This window comes from Tricharina praecox (assembly GCF_024521635.1).
Source record: "Tricharina praecox strain CBS 144465 chromosome Unknown BZA05scaffold_6, whole genome shotgun sequence".
Taxonomy (NCBI): domain Eukaryota; kingdom Fungi; phylum Ascomycota; class Pezizomycetes; order Pezizales; family Pyronemataceae; genus Tricharina; species Tricharina praecox.
The window spans coordinates 789,713-810,686 of NW_026250408.1; the positions used below are offsets into that span (position 1 = coordinate 789,713).

The 20,974-nt window shown below is 55.0% G+C and overlaps 7 protein-coding genes across 7 annotated transcripts; 5 read left to right on the forward strand and 2 right to left on the reverse strand.

Moving 5' to 3' along the window:
* Positions 1–218: 218 nt before the first annotated feature.
* BZA05DRAFT_391277 (aspartic peptidase domain-containing protein) lies at positions 219–2,216 on the forward strand. The gene is made up of 6 exons (XM_051482958.1): positions 219–574; positions 637–771; positions 826–844; positions 894–965; positions 1,016–1,222; positions 1,276–2,216. The coding sequence occupies exons 1-6, from the start codon at positions 473–475 to the stop codon at positions 1,929–1,931; spliced, it is 1,191 nt and encodes a 396-aa protein (XP_051341635.1). The 5' UTR covers positions 219–472; the 3' UTR covers positions 1,932–2,216.
* Positions 2,217–2,854: 638 nt separating this feature from the next.
* On the forward strand, positions 2,855–4,696 carry BZA05DRAFT_391278 (P-loop containing nucleoside triphosphate hydrolase protein). Its single transcript, XM_051482959.1, has 2 exons — positions 2,855–3,231; positions 3,304–4,696. The coding sequence occupies exons 1-2, from the start codon at positions 2,935–2,937 to the stop codon at positions 4,588–4,590; spliced, it is 1,584 nt and encodes a 527-aa protein (XP_051341636.1). The 5' UTR covers positions 2,855–2,934; the 3' UTR covers positions 4,591–4,696.
* Positions 4,697–4,997: 301 nt separating this feature from the next.
* BZA05DRAFT_429205 (uncharacterized protein) lies at positions 4,998–6,992 on the forward strand. Its single transcript, XM_051486123.1, has 3 exons — positions 4,998–5,145; positions 5,208–6,133; positions 6,212–6,992. Exons 2-3 carry the CDS (start codon positions 5,384–5,386, stop codon positions 6,557–6,559), a joined length of 1,098 nt encoding a protein of 365 aa, XP_051341637.1. The 5' UTR covers positions 4,998–5,145; positions 5,208–5,383; the 3' UTR covers positions 6,560–6,992.
* Positions 6,993–7,468: 476 nt separating this feature from the next.
* Positions 7,469–8,392, reverse strand: BZA05DRAFT_391283 (uncharacterized protein). The gene is made up of 3 exons (XM_051482960.1): positions 8,157–8,392; positions 7,875–8,054; positions 7,469–7,798 (listed from the first exon to the last, which is right to left on the reverse strand). Exons 1-3 carry the CDS (start codon positions 8,195–8,197, stop codon positions 7,648–7,650), a joined length of 372 nt encoding a protein of 123 aa, XP_051341638.1. The 5' UTR covers positions 8,198–8,392; the 3' UTR covers positions 7,469–7,647.
* Positions 8,393–9,938: 1,546 nt separating this feature from the next.
* On the forward strand, positions 9,939–12,215 carry BZA05DRAFT_334003 (aconitate hydratase; the record flags this gene model as incomplete). The annotated part of the gene is made up of 2 exons (XM_051480711.1): positions 9,939–10,533; positions 10,594–12,215. The coding sequence occupies 2 exons, from the start codon at positions 9,939–9,941 to the stop codon at positions 12,213–12,215; spliced, it is 2,217 nt and encodes a 738-aa protein (XP_051341639.1).
* A 4,241-nt stretch (positions 12,216–16,456) lies between these two features.
* BZA05DRAFT_391290 (acyl-CoA N-acyltransferase) lies at positions 16,457–17,457 on the reverse strand. The gene has a single exon (XM_051482961.1). The coding sequence runs from the start codon at positions 17,446–17,448 to the stop codon at positions 16,762–16,764; it is 687 nt and encodes a 228-aa protein (XP_051341640.1). The 5' UTR covers positions 17,449–17,457; the 3' UTR covers positions 16,457–16,761.
* Positions 17,458–18,332: 875 nt separating this feature from the next.
* BZA05DRAFT_442997 (uncharacterized protein) lies at positions 18,333–20,971 on the forward strand (the record flags this gene model as incomplete). Its single annotated transcript, XM_051486818.1, has 5 exons — positions 18,333–18,546; positions 18,601–19,009; positions 19,066–19,135; positions 19,187–20,347; positions 20,402–20,971. 5 exons carry the CDS (start codon positions 18,333–18,335, stop codon positions 20,969–20,971), a joined length of 2,424 nt encoding a protein of 807 aa, XP_051341641.1.
* Between the last annotated feature and the right edge of the window lie 3 nt (positions 20,972–20,974).

Below are 20,974 nucleotides of genomic sequence, written 5' to 3' on the forward strand. Positions count from 1 at the left end.
CTGTATGTGGTTACAGCTTATCGCCGGATCCCCGTCATGGTAAACAGGCATCTGCGAATCGGCAGGATCAGGAATGAGATGAGAGCAAAGCCGTCACCGCATTTAGGGATTCTTCGATCCCTCTAGGGCCCGCCCTTTCTCTGCTATGTGCGACATAGATAGAAAATCAATGATGCGCGCAATCCCGCCAGATGCGGGAACGTACGTATTCACCACGTGATGTGACGAATCCTTGGCAGTGGGTGACCAACATCCGGAACCGCCCTCCGCCAGCTCTCGCCCCCCCCCCCCAACCTCGCCCTTAACTCTCCATCCTTCTCGCCCTCCACTTCATAACAAGCAACTCTATCGCATCGGGTGAACTTCACTACACTCAACTTCAGCTTCTTGTCACTATACATACACAGACCTACACACACACAGTCCTTCTACCCACTACTCTACCAACTCCACATCACTCAAACTTGCAGCCATGAAGTCGTTCGGTATCCTCGCCGCGAGCTCGTTGATCGGCTCAGCGATGGCTGGCATCCATCGCATGCCTCTCCAGAAAGTTCCCCTTTCTGATCAGCTGGTAAGCTCACATCGCGTTCGAAAAGCCGTAGTGGAGCTCTGCTGACAGCATATCTCCTCTAGTCGGGCTATGATATCGACACCCAGGTCCGCGCTCTTGGCCAGAAGTACATGGGCATCCGCCCCCAGAAGCACCAGGAAGCCATGTTCAGCACGCAGGAAATCGATGGAAAGAAGGGCCACCCTGTCCCAGTTTCCGTATGTACATCTTGTGGCTTTACTTTTGGTCGTATTTGCTAACGTTGTTTTCAGAACTTCCTCAACGCGCAATGTACTTGTCCCCCCGAAACCGCCGATACGCGATTGCTGATGATATCTAGACTTCTCAGAGATCACTATTGGTAACCCGCCGCAATCGTTCAAGGTTGTTTTGGACACTGGTAGCTCGAATCGTATGTACACTCTGTTCAGATTCATGAAGTTTCAAACTGATTGTCCCTAGTCTGGGTTCCTTCCACCCAGTGTGGCTCGATCGCATGCTTTCTCCACAGCAAGTACGACTCGTCGTCTTCCTCAACATACTCCGCCAACGGAACCTCTTTCGAGATCCGATATGGTTCTGGCAGTTTGAGCGGATTCGTCTCTCGCGACGACGTATCGATCGGAGACATTTGCATCAAGAATCAGCTGTTCGCTGAGGCAACTTCGGGTAAGCTCTTTTGTGGTTTTGTATGTTCCCAACGTGCTCACATCTATGTTTAGAGCCCGGTTTGGCGTTTGCCTTCGGTCGCTTCGATGGTATCCTCGGTCTTGGCTACGACACAATCTCGGTCAACCACATCCCTCCTCCCTTCTACAACATGATTGAGCAGGGTAAGCTCGACGAGCCTGTCTTTGCATTCTACCTCGGCAGCACCGATCAGGAGAGCGAGGCCATCTTCGGTGGTATTGACGAGAAGCACTACACCGGAAAGATGGTGAAGCTCCCTCTCCGCCGCAAGGCTTACTGGGAGGTCGACTTCGACACCATCACTTTCGGAGATGAGTCTGCAGACCTTGACAACACCGGTGCCATCGTTGACACCGGTACGTCCTTGATCGCCCTTCCCACCACCATTGCCGAACTTTTGAACACGCATATGGGAGCCAAGAAGCGCTGGGACGGACAGTACACTATTGAGTGCGCCGCGCGTGATTCGCTTCCCGACCTTACCTTCACACTTACTGGTCACAACTTCACCATCACCTCTTACGATTACATCCTTGAGGTTCAAGGCTCTTGCATCAGCGCCATCATGGGCATGGACTTCCCGGCGCCCGCTGGTCCTCTGGCCGTCCTTGGTGACGCCTTTTTGAGGAAATACTACTCGGTCTACGATCTGGGTAACAACGCTATCGGTCTTGCCAAGGCGAAATAAGTGCGATTATACGGGTTTTATGTGTGTATTGTAGGATGACTCATTTACGGAGAATGGAGTGCGCTGGCCTGAGTGGGAAACACTTAATGCATCGTGTTCCTTGGATTGGGGTTTTCTTGTCGTTTTTTTGTATTGTTATTTGAATGATTTGAGTCTCTTTTTTGTCGTGAACGATCGTGCTTTGCTTTTGGTGCTGAGACCAGCGTGCGGCATTTATTATTGGAGCTGAAAGTGTAATCATACCTTCTTGTTCGAATGCAGCTGAATATAATGATTTTACACTCATGCTAAATGAGTTGCCATAGCATCGTGATTGCACCGTTGGCAATATATGGATCGGTAGTAGTGGCGCCGTGGCTCCGGGAAGTCTTTTCTCCACCGGACCATGAGTGGCGTATGTAGCAAGTGGGAGCCTGGAATGTGTAATTGCTCATGCCCGTTTCTCAGTCTGGTCCTTCAAGTCTGCTAGTTACATAAGTTACGTATATTCGATATGCATCTATGAGTTTCCATGGCGGGATGTTGCGCCGTTCCCAATCGTTTGCTTTGGCACCTGTGACGAGTCTCCGTGACGAGGTGAGTTGTCCATGGGTTTGCGTGACGAGGTGCGCTTAATCTCGGCGGCGAGGTGTAGGCTTTGGGGCCGAAGTTGAAGCTGCTTTGTCTGGTGGATAGTCATTCACACCGTCACTCGTGCTACATGCGGATTTTTAGAAACCCTGGGCTGCTCGAATACTGCAGTATCTATCTAGCCTGTTGAGGTCCGGAAGACTATGATAAGGACGTGGCCATAGGCTGCGGTATACAATGGTAGGCATATACTTGGGTTTTGAGTTGCTGCTTGATTCACCAGAAATCACTCGTCTTGACCTAGCTCGGTAAGCATGCCAAGTCGCACTAGTAGCTGGTGTAACTCATGCCGCCAAAATTATTTCCACACTTGACGCTCGCTGGACTTCGCCAGCTAACTTTTCGAACGAACAAACCGCACGACACAGCAACCATGGTGGAACAACGTATAAAGCGCCGCAAGACCGACTCCAAATCTGCCTCGGCAGCGGTCTCGGCGGCCTCGGAACCTACAAAACAGGAGAAGAAGAGCAAGAAAATTGCAGAGGTTGCAGAGGTTGCAGTCGTCAAGGATGCTGCTCCCCCACCAAAATCACCATCACCACCACTACCGCCGCCTGCGCCGGCGCTGGCGCCAGTAGAAGAGAAGAAGGAGAAGAAGGCGGAAGTGGAAGTGGAAGCAGAAGTTGTGGAGGAGGAGCCGGCGGTTGTTAAGACGTTTAAGGATCTGGTACATACCCACCATTGCGCGCGAGTTACTGGGGGAGACGGATGGGCTGACGAGACTGATCGCGGAACGTAGGGCGTAATGGACTCACTTTGCGACGCCTGCCTGACCCTCGGATACAAGAACCCCACACCTATCCAAGCCGAGTCGATACCCGTGGCGCTTGAGGGGAAGGACCTCATTGCGCTGGCCGAGACAGGATCCGGCAAGACGGCGGCGTTCGCACTCCCGGTTCTACAGGCTCTCTGGGATAACCCAATTGGACTGTTTGCTTGTGTTCTCGCGCCCACGCGAGAGTTGGCTTTCCAGATCTCGGAGCAGTTTGAGGCTTTGGGTGGCGCCATCGGCGTGCGCTGCGCTGTCATCGTCGGCGGTATGTCTAATATGGAGCAGGCGGTAGCATTGAGCAAAAAGCCGCACGTTGTCATCGCTACGCCTGGTCGTCTCCTCGACCATCTTACCAATACTAAGGGTTTCTCTCTACGGAATCTCAAGTTTCTGGTTCTCGACGAGGCGGACAGACTGCTGGACATGGACTTCGGCCCCACAATCGACAGCATCCTCAAAGTGATCCCAAAGCAGCGAAACACCTATCTCTTCTCGGCAACGATGACCTCGAAAGTCGAGAAGCTCCAGCGTGCCTCGCTCAGCAATCCCGTCCGCATCTCCGTCTCAAGCAAATACCAAACCGTTTCCACACTGATCCAGCGCTTCCTCTTCATCCCGCTGATGCACAAAGACACCCACCTAGTCTACCTGATCAACGAGTTTGCAGGGCAAACAATCATCGTTTTCGCCCGCACAGTAATGGAGACCAACCGGCTAGCCCATCTCCTCCGCGAACTCGGCTTCAAAGCTGTCCCGCTAAACGGCGACCTCTCACAATCCGCCCGTCTCGGCGCTCTGAACAAGTTCAAATCCGGCAGTAAGAACATCTTGATCGCCACCGACGTCGCCGCAAGAGGTCTGGATATCCCCTCGGTCGACGCCGTCATCAACTTCGATCTGCCGCAGGACTCGAAGACGTACATCCACCGGGTGGGACGTACGGCGCGTGCTGGACGCAGTGGAAAGGCAATTGCCATCGTCACCCAGTACGATATCGAGCTGTTTCTGAGAATTGAGAACGCTCTCGGTGAAAAGATCCCGCCGTTTGAGGTCGAGGAGAGCGATGTGTTGATCTTTAGCGAGCGCGTGGGAGAGGCGCAGAGGGAGGCCATCAAGAAGGTGAACGAAGATAAGGAGAAGAAGGGACGCGGGAAGGGCGGGCGCAGTGGCGGAAGGGGTGGACAGGGTGGCCGTGGTGGCTCGCAGTCTACGCGCGGTGGGAAACGCGGGAGGGATGATCGCGAGGAGGAGTAATAGTTGCGCGAGAGTAAATCAACATATGGGCGTTTTTTTTCGTTTGCTGATTACGGACGGAATCGTACCGTTTGTATACAAATGCAATTTCATCACGTACCGTGCGTTTGCCTTGTGGCGTGTGATACATTCGCTGTATGGCTGCTGAACAGTCCTCAGTCTTGCGCTGAAAACGGCACCCAATTCATACTACCCAAGATATCACTCAGCACAACCTCCTGTTCCCTCAAACTTGTAGCCCGATAGGCTCGATATTCGAGTAGATGTCACTGTCCGGCGCTCTTGGAAAATTCAGCCGTTGACAGGCCCGTAGACGTTCCTTCCGAGCCGATGACACATGCTGTGCTATTGCTGTGGAGACATGGGGTCAAGTATGACGTGCATTTTCCCTACAGCTATGCGGATGATCCACCTTGCTTGCAGCTCGTCCGCATGGTAAGCACAGAGCTCCGTCCTGAGAACCATTCAATTTTTGAAACGTCGAATCAGCTCTCCTCGCACTCATTGTATGTAAGTTCTGGTCATTGTTGGTTTGTTTGCGGGTAGCCTTGGAACGTAAGAGGGACCTTGGCCATCATATGTACCTTACTAGTAGTGGGTGGTTGACAGTTGCCCAGCTGATAGATCCCGATAAAGGAACCGCCACAAATCGCTATCCTCCCCACATCAACCACGACATCGCCGCGACTACTCCAGCCTCAACCTCCAACCTCCAACCTCATACTCCATCACCCACATCTCCATCCCCAGCTCTCGGTCGAATCGAATCCGCACATCACAACGCCATCCCACCATGCGTCTCAAGATCCGCGCACCGTCAGGCACCCACGTCCTCACGCTCGGCGACGACTGTACAGTAGCAGTCCTGCTCTCCGCGATCCGCACCGAAACCTCCATCAGCGGCGACCTCGACATAAAATTCGGGTACCCGCCGAAGCCTTTGCACCTGGCGGACTACCCACCATCGACCGCGCTACTCGACCTCCCCGTCAAGCTCCAAGGCGAGCAGCTGATCGTGTCCAGCGCCGGGGCCGGGGGATCAGGCGGGATCATCCGTGGGAGCGGCGCGGGCGTCATCAACAGCACCGCGGCGACGACGCGGGGGACGGCGGAGGCGAGTACGGGAGTTTACGATGGCAGCGGTAGCAGAGGCAACGCTGCTGAGGTGCCGTTCTCGTTCACCGCCGGAGCCAGTGGCGCAGCGCAGAAACCGCTGTCGCTCCCCCGCGCCGCACCGAAGTTCAATAAGGATGACCCGCCTGATGTGAAGCTCTCCAGCGGCCGGGGCACCGTTATGCTGCGCGTCATGGAGGACGATAATTCCTGTCTGTTCCGGGCGCTGAGCTATGTCATGACGCGCAGCATGATGTCGGTTGAGGAGTTGAGGCAGCTGGTTGCCGGCACGATACAGGAGGATAAGGAGACATACTCCCAGGCAGTGCTGGAGCAGAAGCCGGATGATTACTGTGAGTGGATCAAGATGGAGAGCTCCTGGGGCGGCGGCATCGAGCTGGGGATTTTTGCGGAGTTTTTTGATATGGAGGTGGGTTCTTCTATCATGGTTGCTGGGACTGGGGAGGGGGAGGGGGATGAGGGGGGATGTTAATGGGTGCTGCTATAGATCTGCACCATCGACGTGGCGACGGGAAACATGATCCGCTTCAACGAAGGCAAGCCCCGACGGGTAATCGTCGTGTACAGCGGCATCCACTACGACGCACTCGCGCTCTCCCCCGCCGGCTCGCTCGTCCACGATACAGACCAGGATGAGCTGGTCTTCGATAAGGACGATGTCGAGATCCTCGCCGCCGCCCAGGAACTCTGCAATAAGCTTAAGCAAAAACACTACTTCACCGACACCAACAATTTCACCATCAAGTGCAATGTCTGCAGGAAGGAGATGAAGGGGCAGAAGGAGGCCGTGGCACATGCTACTGCTACGGGGCACTATGATTTTGGTGAGGCTTAGGTGTAGGTGACGGAGGCGGTGATGCTGATGGTAATGCGTAATGAGCGATGATGATGGCTGGTCTACATATTGACGGTTGATTGGTCTGGTCTGGTCTGGAAATGTGTGTGTCTGCGTTTGGTCTTTTAATGTGTTCGCTCGATGCATGATGGCGTTCGCTTGATTATGGGATATATGATACCCTGTGCCTGTTATGATCCTTAAGCTTGTTCCTGTTCTGGTCTGGAAGCTCATGATACCGTGTTCCTGTCGGTCATGTTTGTATGTGCTGATTTTGGCGGCTGGCTGAATATGTATTGTACACATGTTATGGTGATTTGCACACATTCCACCTGTCCTATCTTGAGCTACCGTTACCTTCCCGACGCTACTACGGTAGTAATCTTCCACTTGAATCCTCCCTCAAGCTCTGGACCAGCGGACCTCTTCGTGCAAAGACTAGCTTCCAGTCGAGCATATTCCCAGGTCCGATCATGACCTCCATCGAGCGTGGGGTAGTATGTAAGTTATACAGCGTCGTTTGCATAGCAAAGACCGCTTCCACAGCAGCTCCAGCTAGCAAGCCATCGGTCCGACAGCTCCAAGCCGGCCAGAGCTCCACCTATGGTCCTATGATGGGCCATGGACGACCGGCGAGCCTACTAATCCACATGCTAGCAGTAAAGCAGCAAGTCAGCTCTTCCGCGCCGCCGAGTGCTAAGCGATGGACTGCTTGCACTCCCTAGCCACATCCACCCTCCTCGCCCGGCCGCTATTTCACATAGCGCCCGTCCTTCCGGAGGAACGGAAAGCGCTCATGCGAAGACAGAGGAGGGAAAAAAAACTTGTCCCTCAGCCCCGAGGGGCGCTAGTTTCCTAGGGGGGCCCGGGGGGGTGAGGCTTTATTGGTGGCATGTGAAATTCCGGCACTAAGTTTGGGCCATGTGCGCGCTTTTACGGATTCGGACGCAAAATAAAAGTACGGTATGTAAACGAAGAAGAAAAAATATATTATCATTGAATTGAATTGAATTCCCAAATTTTGAGCGCCGCTGAACGCCAGCCGAGTACGGTAGATCTGTATGTGACATGGAGGGTAGATGGGCGGTCTATGCTTCAATCTCCATCTTGCGCGCCTCCTCGTCCAGACGTCGCTGCTCCTTCGAGAGCTCGCGCGCCTCGTAGAAGGATGCGCAGCCGACACCCGACGCCGCGTCGGATTCCTTCTGGGTGTACGGCTCGTCCTTGAGCATGCGGACGCTGCGATCCACTGTCAGCATCCATCCATCCAACCAGCCACAGCATCGTGTCGTGAGAAGGGGGAGCGGGCACGTACCGTCGCTTGTGGTTCTTGCCCCGCCTGTGCTCGCGCAGGTTGTGCTCCTGCTCAAAATACTTGGAGCACTCGATGCAGTGGTGGATTCCCAGCGCGGGCTTGTCTTCATCCGGAATCATCGCCTTGAGCTGCGCCAGCTGTCGTGGGTTGCGGAGGTCGCCATGGATCTGGTCGAGGTCTCTGCGGGATCACGCGCGCGGTAAGCATGAGGCGGGGGAGGATGGGAGATGGGAGGCGGGAGGAGGAGGAGGAGGAGGGGGGGGAGGGAGCGGGGAGTTATACCTGGTTCTTCGCTTCGTCTTTGATCTCCGGATGGAACCCATGATTGCTTGCTTGGTTGCTTGCTTGGTTGCTTGCTGCCTTTCGTCGGTGTGAAGGCGTGTGTGAGAGTGCTGTAGGTGCTTGGTGGGGGAGCTGGGATGCGGCTCTTTCACAAACTCTTCCTTTTTTTCTTTCTTTTTTTTCTTTTTTTTTGCGCGTGTTGCCGGATTGGTTTTTTGAACTTTTTTCTTGGTCGATGTGGGGGGGGGGTGCAGGAGCGCTAGGACGGATATGGAGGTGGGGGAGGGGTTGTGGCTGGGGGAAGGAGCAGATCGGAACAGCCAGACTCTGCGAAGCCGAGGGAGCGTTGAGGAGGATGTTGTCGGCGTGCACTCGGTCGTCGGCTTCTGCTGGAGGCCTCTAGCTGAGGATTTCCCACAAATTGCGCGCTGCTGATTGGCCGGGGCACATGGGGGGCGCAGGGTTCTGTCCGAGGGCAGTTTATCGCAGCGGCTTTCTTGGGGGAATTTTGCTTGAGGGATTGACCAGCGGTATGGGTGACGGCCGTTCGACCGATCGATGACGAGAGGTCAGCGGAAGGGGGAAATGGAAGCCAAAGCCAACGTGAGGGCGGCAAGTAAAGAAACATCTCGGCGGCCTGGAGGACTGGCGGACTGGCCGGCTGGGCTTCCTTTCCTCCAGCCGTTGGCCGCTGGCTTTTGCGGGAGGCCTCGCTGCCCGTCTTGAACCCAATCCCATGCTGCCCTAATCCAATCCGAGAGGCATCACTGGCAAAGCGTGTTGTTTACCTGTTTTCTTACCTACATCCTGTGCACCCTTGACCCGCTCGCCCACCAGTTCCACCCCCCAACCCAACCCAGCCATCCGGGAAAGAGCCTAGGGCTTTACTTACCTACTACTACTACTCACTTCTTTCCCTTCTTCCTCTCCCTCTTCCTTTCCTCTTCTTCTCCCCGTATACCCTCTTCTTGATTGAAGATAACCCCACACCATCGTCACATTGGTCCTGTCTTGATCGGAGTGAACAACATCGTCCATCATGTTGTCCAGGCATATTCCCCGGGCTTCCAAGCTGGTGAGTTTCCTCTTTGTCTCCCGCCCCCGCCGACACAACGGCATTCGGACACGCATGCATGGCGACTCGCGACAACTACCCCGCCTCTAGTGCGGTCTGAATGACTTTTCGGCATCGAAACAACGCTGACTTTGTTTGCTCCATGACAGGCCTCTGGCTCTGCCCCTAGGCTCGTGAGTGCTCTCCCCGATGGCGATGCTGGATCACCAATGGTTTGGCTTCGGGATTCTGATGGGTGCGATTACAGACCAAGCTGCAGCGTGGCCTTGCTACTGTCACCGATGACCCTCTCAGCAAGAAGGTTGAGATGAGCAACTGGGAGAAGGTTGGTTGTCCCCATTACCCTCCGTCCGTGCTCTCAGGTGCCCCGCCGTTTCGGTTATGCTCGGCTTCGTGGGAGCTGTCAAGCGGCGGGCCTGCGGAATTACCCATACGAGCTCGACAGCTAATACGTAATGTTCGTGATAGGGTAACTACATTAACTACAAGTACGTATTCGAGAACCTGCGGGATGCATCGGATTGTCGGCGTCTTGCCTTGTTTCCCAGCGCAGTCGGTCGCTCTCCGCCGCTTTCGTTATCGCAACTCGTGCAGATCATGAGGGGTTATGACGATGGCAGGCGGCGGCGGCTAGCTGCCTGGCACATTGGCGTGCGTCACATGTCAACGCATAAGGGTCTGTGCTGACATTTTTCACTTGTAGGAAGATGAGCGAGAACCTCGACATCGTGCGATCGCGCCTTAACCGGCCGTTGACCTTTGCCGAGAAGATCGTCTACTCTCACTTGGATGACCCTCACGGACAGGATATCCAGAGGGGTGTTTCTTACCTCAAGCTGCGACCGGATCGTGTGGCTTGCCAGGATGCTACCGCCCAGATGGCCATTCTCCAGTTCATGAGCGCTGGTTTGCCTACCGTCGCTACCCCGTCCACCGTCCACTGTGACCACTTGATTGAGGCACAGATCGGTGGCGCGAAGGATTTGATGAGAGCCGAGAACATCAACAAGGAGGTGTACGATTTCTTGTCCTCTGCTTGTGCCAAGTACGGACTTGGTTTCTGGCGCCCTGGTTCTGGTATCATCCACCAGATTATCCTTGAGAATTACGCTTTCCCCGGAGGTCTGTTGATCGGTACCGACTCCCACACTCCCAACGGTGGTGGTCTGGGTATGTGCGCCATTGGTGTCGGTGGTGCGGACGCCGTCGATGTCATGGCCGGTCTTCCTTGGGAGCTTAAGGCCCCTAATGTCATCGGTATTAAGCTTACCGGAGAGCTGAAGGGATGGGCCGCCCCCAAAGGTATGTTGCTCGTAAATACACCGATTGGCAGCAGAGCAGTCACTGATAGGAATTGAACAGACGTTATCTTGAAGGTCGCTGGTATCCTCACCGTCAAGGGAGGAACTGGTGCCATCGTCGAGTACCACGGGCCCGGTGTCGACAGCCTGTCTTCCACTGGTATGGGAACTATCTGCAACATGGGTGCTGAGATCGGTGCCACCACCTCCCTTTTCCCCTTTAACGAGTCGATGCACAAGTACCTCGCCGCCACCAAGCGTACCGAGATCGGTGACTTTGCCCGCACATACGCCAAGGATCTCCGCGCCGACGAGGGTGCCGAGTACGACCAGCTCATCGAGATCAACCTCAGCGAGCTTGAGCCCCACATCAACGGTCCCTTCACTCCCGACTTGGCTACTCCCCTTTCCAAGTGGAAGGAAACCGTCAAGAAGGAGGGCTGGCCTTCTGAGCTTAAGGTCGGTCTTATCGGATCTTGCACCAACTCCTCCTACGAGGACATGTCCCGCTCCGCCTCCATTGCCCGTGACGCCCTGAACCATGGTGTCAAATCCAAGGCCATCTACACCGTCACCCCCGGTTCCGAGCAGATCCGTGCTACCATCGAGCGTGATGGTCAGCTCGCCACTTTCGAGGAGTTCGGTGGTGTCGTTCTTGCCAACGCTTGCGGACCTTGCATCGGACAGTGGGACCGCACGGATGTTAAGAAGGGTGAGGCCAACTCCATCATCTCGTCCTACAACCGTAACTTCACTGGACGTAACGATGCCAACCCGGCCACCCACGCTTTCGTCGCCTCCCCCGACTTGGTCACCGCCTTCTCCGTTGCCGGTACCCTCGACTTCAACCCCTTGACCGACACCCTCAAGGACAAAGACGGCAAGGACTTCCTCCTTGCTGCCCCCAACGGTGCCGGTCTGCCCGAGCGTGGATACGACGCCGGACGTGACACCTACCAGGCTCCCCCCGCGGACAGCTCCTCTGTCCAGGTCAGCGTCTCCCCGACCTCTGACCGTCTCCAGGTCCTGTCTCCTTTCGAGGCCTGGAACGGAAAGGATGCCACCGATATCCCGATTCTGATCAAGTGCCGTGGCAAGACCACCACTGATCACATCTCCATGGCCGGTCCCTGGTTGAAGTACCGTGGACACTTGGACAACATCTCCAACAACATGTTGATCGGTGCCCTCAACGACGAGAACGGAAAGGCCAACTGCGTCCGCAACGCCCTGACCGGTGAATACGGCGCCGTTCCCGACACTGCCCGTGACTACAAGTCCAAGGGCGTCAAGTGGGTCGTCATCGGTGACTGGAACTACGGAGAGGGATCTTCCCGTGAGCACGCTGCCCTCGAGCCCCGCCACCTTGGTGCCCTCGCGATCATCGTCCGCTCGTTCGCCCGTATCCACGAGACCAACCTGAAGAAGCAGGGTCTCCTTCCTCTCACCTTCTCCAACCCTGAGGACTATGACAAGATCAACTTTGACGACAAGGTCGACCTCCTGTGCACTGAGCTCGCCGTCGGAAAGCCCATGACCCTCCGCATCCACCCCAAGAACGGTGCCGCCTGGGACGCCAAGCTTTCGCACACCTTCAACGAGGGCCAGATCGAGTGGTTCAAGAACGGTTCCGCCCTGAACACCATGGCGAAGAAGGCTGCTGAGGCCAAGGCCAACGCTTAAATTGTTTTTTGTCTTGTATGAATAACGATGGGTGGTGTGTCTGTGTCTGTGTGTGGTGGGTAATTGGGTTGTGGTGGTGGGACGGTGTATGGTTGTAAAATTTACACGGGTTTAGGTTTTACGCATTTTTTCATTATTTTTTCCTTTTCCTTTTACTTCCTTTTCCTTATTGCGCTTTCGATTTCCCTACGGCTGTTCATTTTTCCTACATGTGTTGCCTTTGCCTTCTGTGCTGTGGTGATTAGTTTTCGAATTTGGTTCGAATCATGAGCGATTTTTCAACATATCTTCTTTTCCTTGGTCTGGTCTGGTCCGCAACAAAAAAGTGCAGGTGTACCTAGGGTGTGGGATGTGGGGGTGTAGGGGGAATGAGAATCGTGATTACTATCAATTCATTCTAAATTACATTTACTGATTTTGGATATTACATACACCACCGTGAGTGGAGAATAAAACCGGAAGAAACAAGGCAAATACTAGAGCAAACTAGAACTCGAACACAAAAGAAACAAATTCAGCCGAACCACAAGAAAAATCTACCTACACCAAATCAATATCCTCCACCGGCCACCTCTGCCACCTCGCCTCACGCCGGCGGAACCGCACAATCTTCAGGACCAGCACGATGGCGCAGGCAAGGGCAAAGACCAGGCCGGCGACGTGGAGCATCTTCAGCGCGATATCGGGCCTCGTACTGGGCGTCTCGGGCGTCGTATCGGGCATCTGGTGCTTCATGCCGGGCGTTTGGTGAATCATGCCGGGCGTCTCGAGCGTCATGCCGGGCGCAGAGGAGAACTCGGATTCAGAGAGGTCACGCTTGGTCAGGGAGTGGCCTTTGCCCTTGCCATTGTCCTTACCTTTGTCCTTAGGATCGGGCTGGCGCGAGGGGCCGGCAGCGGGTCCGGCAGCGTCCTTGCTGCGGAACGGGTTTGCGCCGCGCGGGCGGGGAGGACTGCAGTTCCCCGCACCTGGAGGACACCAGATGGGCTTGGCAGCGGCACCGGCAACGTGGTTTTTCGGAGGGATCACGGTGTCTGTGGCGCCTGAGGGACGGCGGAGTGGGTACGAGGGTCCGGCAGCGTCCTTGCTGCTGCGGAACGGGTTGGCACCGCGCGGGCGCGGAGGACTGGGGTTCCTTGCGTTCTTTAAGCCCGGGAAACGGTAGGGGCTGCCGGCTCCGAGGGGTTGGGAGGGGCCGCTGATCTCATCCGCACTCGAGGGGCGAGTGATGCCAGCGCCGGCTAATGCTTTCCGCAGTGGATCATCGTCCTTCCAGTGGTTTACGAAGGCATCGTCGTCGGCATTGGGGAGGAGGACCTTGGGCTGCGAGTTCCGGTATTTCGAGGGCGGTACGGTGTGCCGCTCCGGAAAAATGGGCGCGGGAGGCTCCTCGTTGAGGCGGAAGGTGCGCGCCGGCCGGAAGGTCCCGTCGATGTTGACGTATTTGTTGTACCACGCCTTGGTGTTCAAGGGAGGCTCTGGGGGAGGAGGAGAGGGGGGGATCGCGTGCGCGGGGGGCGGAGCGGCCCAGCCGGGAGGTGCTGCGAGCACGGCGGGAGGGCGCTCGGCAAGGAAGGTGTCCGGCAGCTTGGGCGGAGGAGGTCTGGCTCGGATGGTGTCGTCGGCGTTGTCCTTAGAGCGGAGACCGGGAAGGTGCTTGCGCGGGGGACTGCCATGAGCGATGGGAACCAAGGGTGGAGTCAGAGATTCCAGGCTCCAGTTCTCGGCGTATACTTGCCGGAGAGTTTGTTCGGGTGTGAGCTTCGGCGGGGGTGCGGGCTTCAGGTTGTCCACGATGCCAACAGAGGAAGGCGTGTACGGCTCGAAGGGAGGCGTGTACGGCCGCGGAGGAGGAGAAGGGGGCGCGGGGACTGAAAGAGGACCCAGTGCGGCCTCTCGCTCTGCAGCTGAGACGAAGGCATGGGAGTTACCGCGGGCAGCACCGGTTTTGCTGGACTCCCCGCGTTCGTAGGTGGATGGTCGGAACCATGATTGATTGCTCTTCATTGGTTTTGGGCCATGGGTTTCGCCGTGGCTCCCTTTGGGAGTTGCCTGGTGGCCGATCTCCACTGGCCCATTACCGCCTGCTATACTGGTGCTCCCATATGGAGTTCTTAGGCGGTCTGGTATCGCCAGTTTGTTGCCTTCAGCCTTGCTCTCCGTGGGCATTCTTATCGAAGGGCGGTCCTTGGCCGGCCATGGTCCCGGAACATACGCATGAGTGGGATTCGAAGACATGTTCTCCGCAGTAAAGATGCGAGAGTCTTTCTTGTTGACCCAATCCTTCCCGGCCTTTCCTCCATCAACGCTTCCGTGCCCGCTCTGCCGGGTTGTATGCCAAGAGTCAGCTTCACTGATTCCACTAATTGACCCGTAGTCGCTATTGCTGCTTGAGGGAAGTTGCTCGAAGGCGTTGTGGTATCCTAGGATGCTACCGGAGCTACTGGAGGAAGCACTGCTCAGGGCTAAGATTGCGTCAGATTTGGATCTCAAAAACATGGATGGATCATGGGGTTTACCTTTAGTGCCCAAGGAAAGAGGTTCCGCTTTCCCTTTATCTTTCCAGCCGAAGGCTTGCCTCCAACCCGATGCCCCCGAGATATGATTGCCATAGCTCGGATTATGAGGTGCGGGTGCCGCCGCTTGCAAATAATTCAAACCGCCCTGCTTCATCCCTTGAAAAGGACGGTACATATCCGGCTTAATGACGTCCCAGTGCTTACCCCCAGAGTACTGCAACTCATTTTTGCGGGTTTCCTCGATTCTGTCCCCCATTTTCTTGACATCGTTCTCGTTAATACGGCTCAGTGTCCCGAAGTCTCCCTGTTGCGTCTGGTATGGCCTATATTGTGGCTCCGCCGTGCCACCATAGGAAATCGGCTTGGGACTGTACATATCCTGCTTTTTGTCGCTCCATTGCTTACTCCCAGAGTACTTCAACGCATTTTTGCGGTCTTTCTCGTTTTTGGCCTTCACTTTCTTGATATCCTTCGCGAGAAGACGGCCCAGTGCCCCGACGTCTTTCTGTTGCGGCTGGTATGGCCTATATTGTGGCTCCGCCGTGTCACCATAGGTCGACTTCGAGGAGTCTCCGCCGATGTTGCAAAAGGCGCCGCCACAGCCACCGAAACAGGCCTCGACGAGATCACCGCCAATTTCCTTGGCTTGGTTACCGAACTTGCGCACGTTCCCCCAGAAATTTTTGCGGCGTTGGAGACGGCTGTTGACGGGGGCCGAAGACGCCGACGCCAACGCCGAAGAGGTGCCGTTCATCCCGAGGTGATGGGGTATCATCGTCCCGTTCCAAGACCCCTGGCCAGTGAAGACGAATCCGGGATCGGGGTTGGGAGGCACCGTCGCCAACACTCCCCCTCCTCCGGGGTCGGTAGACTGTCTGGATCAAGTATCAGCATCAGCATCGATCACCAACCAACAGGACAAGACTTAAACACTCACTGCGTCTCCTGAGCACCCGCAATTAGCAGGTAGGCCATAAAGACCAAGAGCATTCGCATCCAGTGCAATCGCGCCATGCTATGCTGGGCTACCGATGCGAATATCTCTGCAGGATGTCTACGAACGAACCAGGAACTCAGGGAGGCGGGCGATTTTTTAATCTATTCAGAAAAGCCTGGCCCCCCCATTAGGCTACAGAAAAGTGTGATAAACTTGGATACAAAGATTTTAACATTGCGGTGGCTCCCAGGCCGTGGATTATACTTCTTTTTGGCGGTCGTGTTGGAAGCGGGAATCATAAATTGTAGTTGCATTGAGAACCTTGGAAGTCTATCGATACTGCTCTTGGTGTATTTAGCTCAACTTCAATGGCATCTGGCAAAGGCAATACAAATTCACTTCGACATAGGTGTTATGACAACGGCTGGCCTGCGTGCCAATACCTATTGTAGGCAGGACATATAGAATTTCATGCCTGGGCTCGGGCTTCCGATTGAAAGTGGGCTGATAGTATCCACCGCTGCAACTGTAACTTTGGACGGCTTTCGAAGGTTTTCGTGAAGCGCAAACCATCGCCATGATGGAGGAGTCTAAGTTGTCAACTCCCGAGCGCCCCGAGGATATTGCATCGATGTCTACCCAACAGACTATAATTGGCATCGTGACCAGCCATTCAAGGCAATGGAAGGCTCCTCCAGATGCACAGAGAACTGAATATGGTGGTTTTTGGATACACGTGGGAATCGAGTGATCCGTATAGTAAAAATGCACTTGCAGTTGACTATCCGGCGTTGGGTCTCCACTGGTGTGACTTCTACAATATATAAAAATTCGCCATCGAACTGAAACCATAAGAATAAAGCTTAAACGATGGAGATCCAGCATTTTAGACTTCAATTGTGGGATTGGCTGGGACAGTCACTACTTTAAATTCAGCACGTAGACACATATGGAGGTTGGGATAAAGTTCCCTATAGCGTGATTGTCGGCCAAAGAGCTTAAGAAATGGTTTCGGAGTCCATGCATATCGCCACCGCAAGTTTCTTGTCGCCAAACTTTTCCACACCTCCAGATACGTCCAGACTCCCAATCATGCCACAGTAGTAGTAGTAGTAGTGCAGATGCGCAGCCTGACAACTCTCGCACCATCCGGCCTGAGCTTCCTGTAGTACCCCTCGACTATGCCCTCGTCCACCGTAAACCCCCTCTTACGGTACCACTCGAGCGCGTCCTCGTTCTCCTGCCAGACATGAGCAAACACCTCGTCGACGCCCCACGCCTCGGCCGTTTGAAGCAGATCCTCGAGCAGCGCCAACGCAACGCCTAGCCGTCTGAACGGCGAGAGCACGCATATCGTCATGAGGTATATCGTCCCGCCGCGCTTTGCGGCATCCTCCGGCGGGGTCTCGGGAGCATCCCAGCGCGCGCGGATGCCCCCGACAATGCTTATGCCACTGTCCCAGAACGCGACGCGCGAGAGCGCCGCGTCCGTCGGGTTCGTGAGGATGTCTTTGTAGAAGTTCTCGCGGTAGTTGACGGGGAGGAGCAGGCTGTTGAGGTGTTTCAGCGAGGCGAGGTTTTTGGGGTCCGATGCGACCTCGAGTCGGATATTGGGGGAGCTGGCCGGTTGGCGGGGTGGGTTGAGATGTAGCAGGATCTGGGAGGGTTGCTGTGGCGGTGGTGGCATGGTGGGGGGGTGGGTGCGATCGTCTGGTGATGTTGATGGTGAGATTCGCGGGGGAGTGGGAGCTGGGTCATCCATGTCGCTTGGTTTCATGGGCGCCTACCTTGCAGTTCCGTTGGCGGCTTAGGTGCTGGCTGCAGCGGTGGGATGAATCTGTGATGGTTGGCCGTCTTCGAGATCACAGTGGATCACTCGATATGAGATCAGCGTCTAAATGCCGCATTCCATACTGGTATCTGGAGTCTAAGTTGTAAGGTTGTAGTTGATTTCTCTCTCCCTATCCCTCTCATTTCATATACGGCAATCGCTCGAATGCAATGATCAATGATGATAAACTAAATAAAAACATCCGGCAATCGCCCGGATGTTACACAGCCCACCAACCACCCCCAGCGATGACGTATTGCCCGAACTCCACTCCACTCGCTCTCCACTCCCCTAAGCAGTTACTCTGCATACGTGCATCTCGAGAGAAGCAGGGCCCACCATAAACAAAAAAACAGTCGTCATCACTACTGCCCTGCTTTGTCCAGAAGATTCAGTCCTTGTTCAGGCGAGGGAGCAGCATATCTTCTGCTGTACTTCTTGACTCTGCTCGTACACCAGACCTCTACTTCCTCTCCATACTTCTCCTGCACAATACATACCGCGATATCCCTCTCACGAGAAAAGTACCCTGCCGAAGCGAAAGATCTTCACTTCAGTTCTTTAGCACTCTATTTCAATCCCAGCGCCCATCCCTTAGCATTCCTATCCCCATCCCGGATTTGAAGCTGGCTGCCATCGCTCGATCAAAAAGCATTCAACGGAAGCTCTAGATAATCCTAGGTATCACCTTATCCCAGCTAGACATACCAAATCCATCCACCCAGTCCTTCCCGCCCATGGCCTCGCCGCAAGCTTACTCACCGCAAGAAACGGGAGCAAAGTTCATAGAAGACTTTCGGAGCGAAATCGCATACCAGCCGTCAGCAACCATGGATCCCGAAGGTCCCATCACCGCGGGAGCGACTACTCCCCAACGCTCGGGAACCCTCAAGAAGAAGGACTCCGTGAAGAAAAAGGGACGGTCCCGTTCGGGCTCCACCAAGAGCTTAGGACTTGGCGAGCCCGATTCGAGGAACTCGTTGTTTTATTCGCCCGTACCTACCCACAGTAATCCGACCGAGATTCTGGTGAATCGGTTTCAATGTGAGTTTTGTGTGCGGTGGGGGCTTTGAAGCGGATTGCTGATTCTGTTCGCAGCGTGGAGAAAGGTTCTGAAAGACGTCATAACCTACTTCCGCGAAGTTCAGACTCAGCACGAAGCTCGTACACGCAGCATCGGCAAACTTACGAGCGCTCTCAACTCCGCGACCCGGCCCAGCGACTTCCTTGCCCAGGGAGGCATCTTCGAAACCAACACTGAGCTTGGTGATTTTCACAAGGAGGCCATCATCAACTCTCAGAACGCAGCCAAGATCGAGACCGAGGTCATCAGTCATTTGAACGAACTCAGGAATGATCTAAACGCCAAGATCAAAGAGATCAAAGCCCTTTCCGGTGACTTCAAGAGTAATGTCGAAAAGGAGCAGGAGGCCTCCAAGAAGGAGGTCCTGAAGCTCAGTGAGGCGTTGGAGGCATTCCAATCCAATCCTTCGGGAGCCAAGGATCCGTGAGTGACATTACGCACTTCTGTTGATGAATCTAGCAGGCTGATAATATCGACAGGTATATCGTCAAGTTGGGCGTCGAGAGGCAGTTGAAACATCACATTGCGGAAGAGAACTATCTCCACAGGGTATATCTTCTCCCATTACTCCTTCTTCGTACCCATATCTAATCATCGTAGGCCTATCTTAACCTCGAGTCGAGTGGTCGCGAGCTTGAGATGATCATTGTTGGCGAGATCCAGAAGGCATACGACACCTACGTCAAGATCGTCAGAAGGGAGGGCCAGGAGCTCATCGACCTGTCCGAGCGCCTCACGGCGACGACTCTTCGTCTTCCCCAGGACTACGAATGGTCTGCTTTCGTTGAACGGGACTCTCATATGGTTAACCCGACCATTCCCTTGAGATCTGTGGACGAGATCGAGTACCCCGGCCACAGCCACCCTGCTGTCATTGAGGTCCGTACTGGGATGTTGGAGAGGAAGTCCAAGTACCTCACGTCGTTTACTCCGGCCTGGTACGTCCTGTCGCCGACTTACCTTCACGAATTTAAGTCACCTGACCATAATCGTGATCCGACGCCGGTCATGTCACTGTACCTCCCTGAGTCTTCGCTAGGAAAGCATTCGGACCCATCTGCCGTCTCCCACAAGTTTGTGCTCAAAGCTCGCCAATCCGGCGCACTTCATCGTGGACACAGCTGGGTGTTCCGTGCCGAGTCTCACGCCGTGATGCTGCAATGGTACGAGGCGATCAAGAAACTCATCGAGGTTTCCGGAGCGGAGAGGGATGCCTATGTGATGAGGACCACTTCGCAGCGCATCCACGCTGCCCCACACACAGCTGAGATTGCCCACGGCCAAGACCATACCCACAAGCACATGGCTGAGGAAAATCCCCAGGCCGAATCTTATAGTGACGACAACAGTCTTGACAACGATGAGGCCGATGAGATCCCGTATTCTGGGCAGCAGAGCGAGCTGGAATATCCCGTCCACGAAGAAATGATGCGTCCACCAAGACGACCTGAAGCCGGAAGGTTCCCGAGTGATATCAAGATCAATCGTGGTCTCGACGACAGGCAGAGCACCAGAAGCAGAGATTCCAGCACATCTGTCATCGCCGCTGCTAGTGCCTTGCCTAGTGCTATGCCTTATCACGGGCACGACGATACCAACAGCAGAGACTATGCGTACCAGCAGAACCCTTCCGCTCGTGATTCCGTCATTCGTGACTCTGCCACCCGTGATCACAATGACATCGAACGGACTTATGTTGTCGTCCCACCCATGACCCACATGCGTCCCGATAGTCCTTCATCTTGGTCTTCTGGTGAAAAGGTACAGTCTCTCAACTCCGACGCTCAAATTGACTGGCACGCTGACTCCTCTCAGTACCCTGTCGAAGAAACCCATCGCCAGAGCGGTTTTACCGCAGTCGCTACTCCAACCCAACAATCCCCCACCTCGGCCACTCACCAGTCCCCCAATATCCCCCGCGCAACCGGCTTTGGAATCGACCCGATCACAGGCGAGCACGAGTCTTCTCACTCGGCGTCCCCGTCCCGCCACATCGCTTTTCTCGGCGACAATGCTCCGGCCCCAGTCCCCGTCTCGGACGCCGACATCGATCCCCGCGAACCCATCCCGGCCAACGAGCTCGGCCCAGTCGCACTAGAGTCTGGCGCCGAGTCTTTAGATGCCGTGGCCAACTCTCATCCGTTCGGTGACGGTCTCCCGCCGTTGTCGTCAGTTGTCGTAGATCATAATGCCCCCGTTGGTGCACCGGTCAATACTTCTAGGGCTGGAAGGTCTCTGGTGCTTAATGACATGGCTACTCCTACTGGATATGAGGCAGATGAGGAGGAGAGGCCTGGTATCTATAGGGATAACTCGAACCACACTGTGGGTCAGGGAACGATCAGTGATCTGCCAATGCCTGGAAAGTATCCCAAGAGGGAGTAGTTA

What these genes read in the sequence shown, in the direction of transcription:
- BZA05DRAFT_391277 (XM_051482958.1), top strand. Translation starts at nt 473, where the DNA reads ATGAAGTCGTTCGGTATCCTCGCCGCGAGCTCGTTGATCGGCTCAGCG. An exon ending in GGACACTGGTAGCTCGAATC is followed by an intron (nt 966 to 1,015) that starts GTATGTACACTC and finishes GATTGTCCCTAG; the next exon opens with TCTGGGTTCCTTCCACCCAG. An exon ending in GTTCGCTGAGGCAACTTCGG is followed by an intron (nt 1,223 to 1,275) that starts GTAAGCTCTTTT and finishes ATCTATGTTTAG; the next exon opens with AGCCCGGTTTGGCGTTTGCC.
- BZA05DRAFT_391278 (XM_051482959.1), top strand. Translation starts at nt 2,935, where the DNA reads ATGGTGGAACAACGTATAAAGCGCCGCAAGACCGACTCCAAATCTGCC. An exon ending in TTAAGACGTTTAAGGATCTG is followed by an intron (nt 3,232 to 3,303) that starts GTACATACCCAC and finishes CGCGGAACGTAG; the next exon opens with GGCGTAATGGACTCACTTTG.
- BZA05DRAFT_429205 (XM_051486123.1), top strand. Translation starts at nt 5,384, where the DNA reads ATGCGTCTCAAGATCCGCGCACCGTCAGGCACCCACGTCCTCACGCTC. An exon ending in CGGAGTTTTTTGATATGGAG is followed by an intron (nt 6,134 to 6,211) that starts GTGGGTTCTTCT and finishes GTGCTGCTATAG; the next exon opens with ATCTGCACCATCGACGTGGC.
- BZA05DRAFT_391283 (XM_051482960.1), bottom strand. Translation starts at nt 8,197, where the DNA reads ATGGGTTCCATCCGGAGATCAAAGACGAAGCGAAGAACCAG. An exon ending in AAGACGAAGCGAAGAACCAG is followed by an intron (nt 8,055 to 8,156) that starts GTATAACTCCCC and finishes GTGATCCCGCAG; the next exon opens with AGACCTCGACCAGATCCATG. An exon ending in GGCAAGAACCACAAGCGACG is followed by an intron (nt 7,799 to 7,874) that starts GTACGTGCCCGC and finishes AGTGGATCGCAG; the next exon opens with CGTCCGCATGCTCAAGGACG.
- BZA05DRAFT_391290 (XM_051482961.1), bottom strand. Translation starts at nt 17,448, where the DNA reads ATGAAACCAAGCGACATGGATGACCCAGCTCCCACTCCCCCGCGAATC.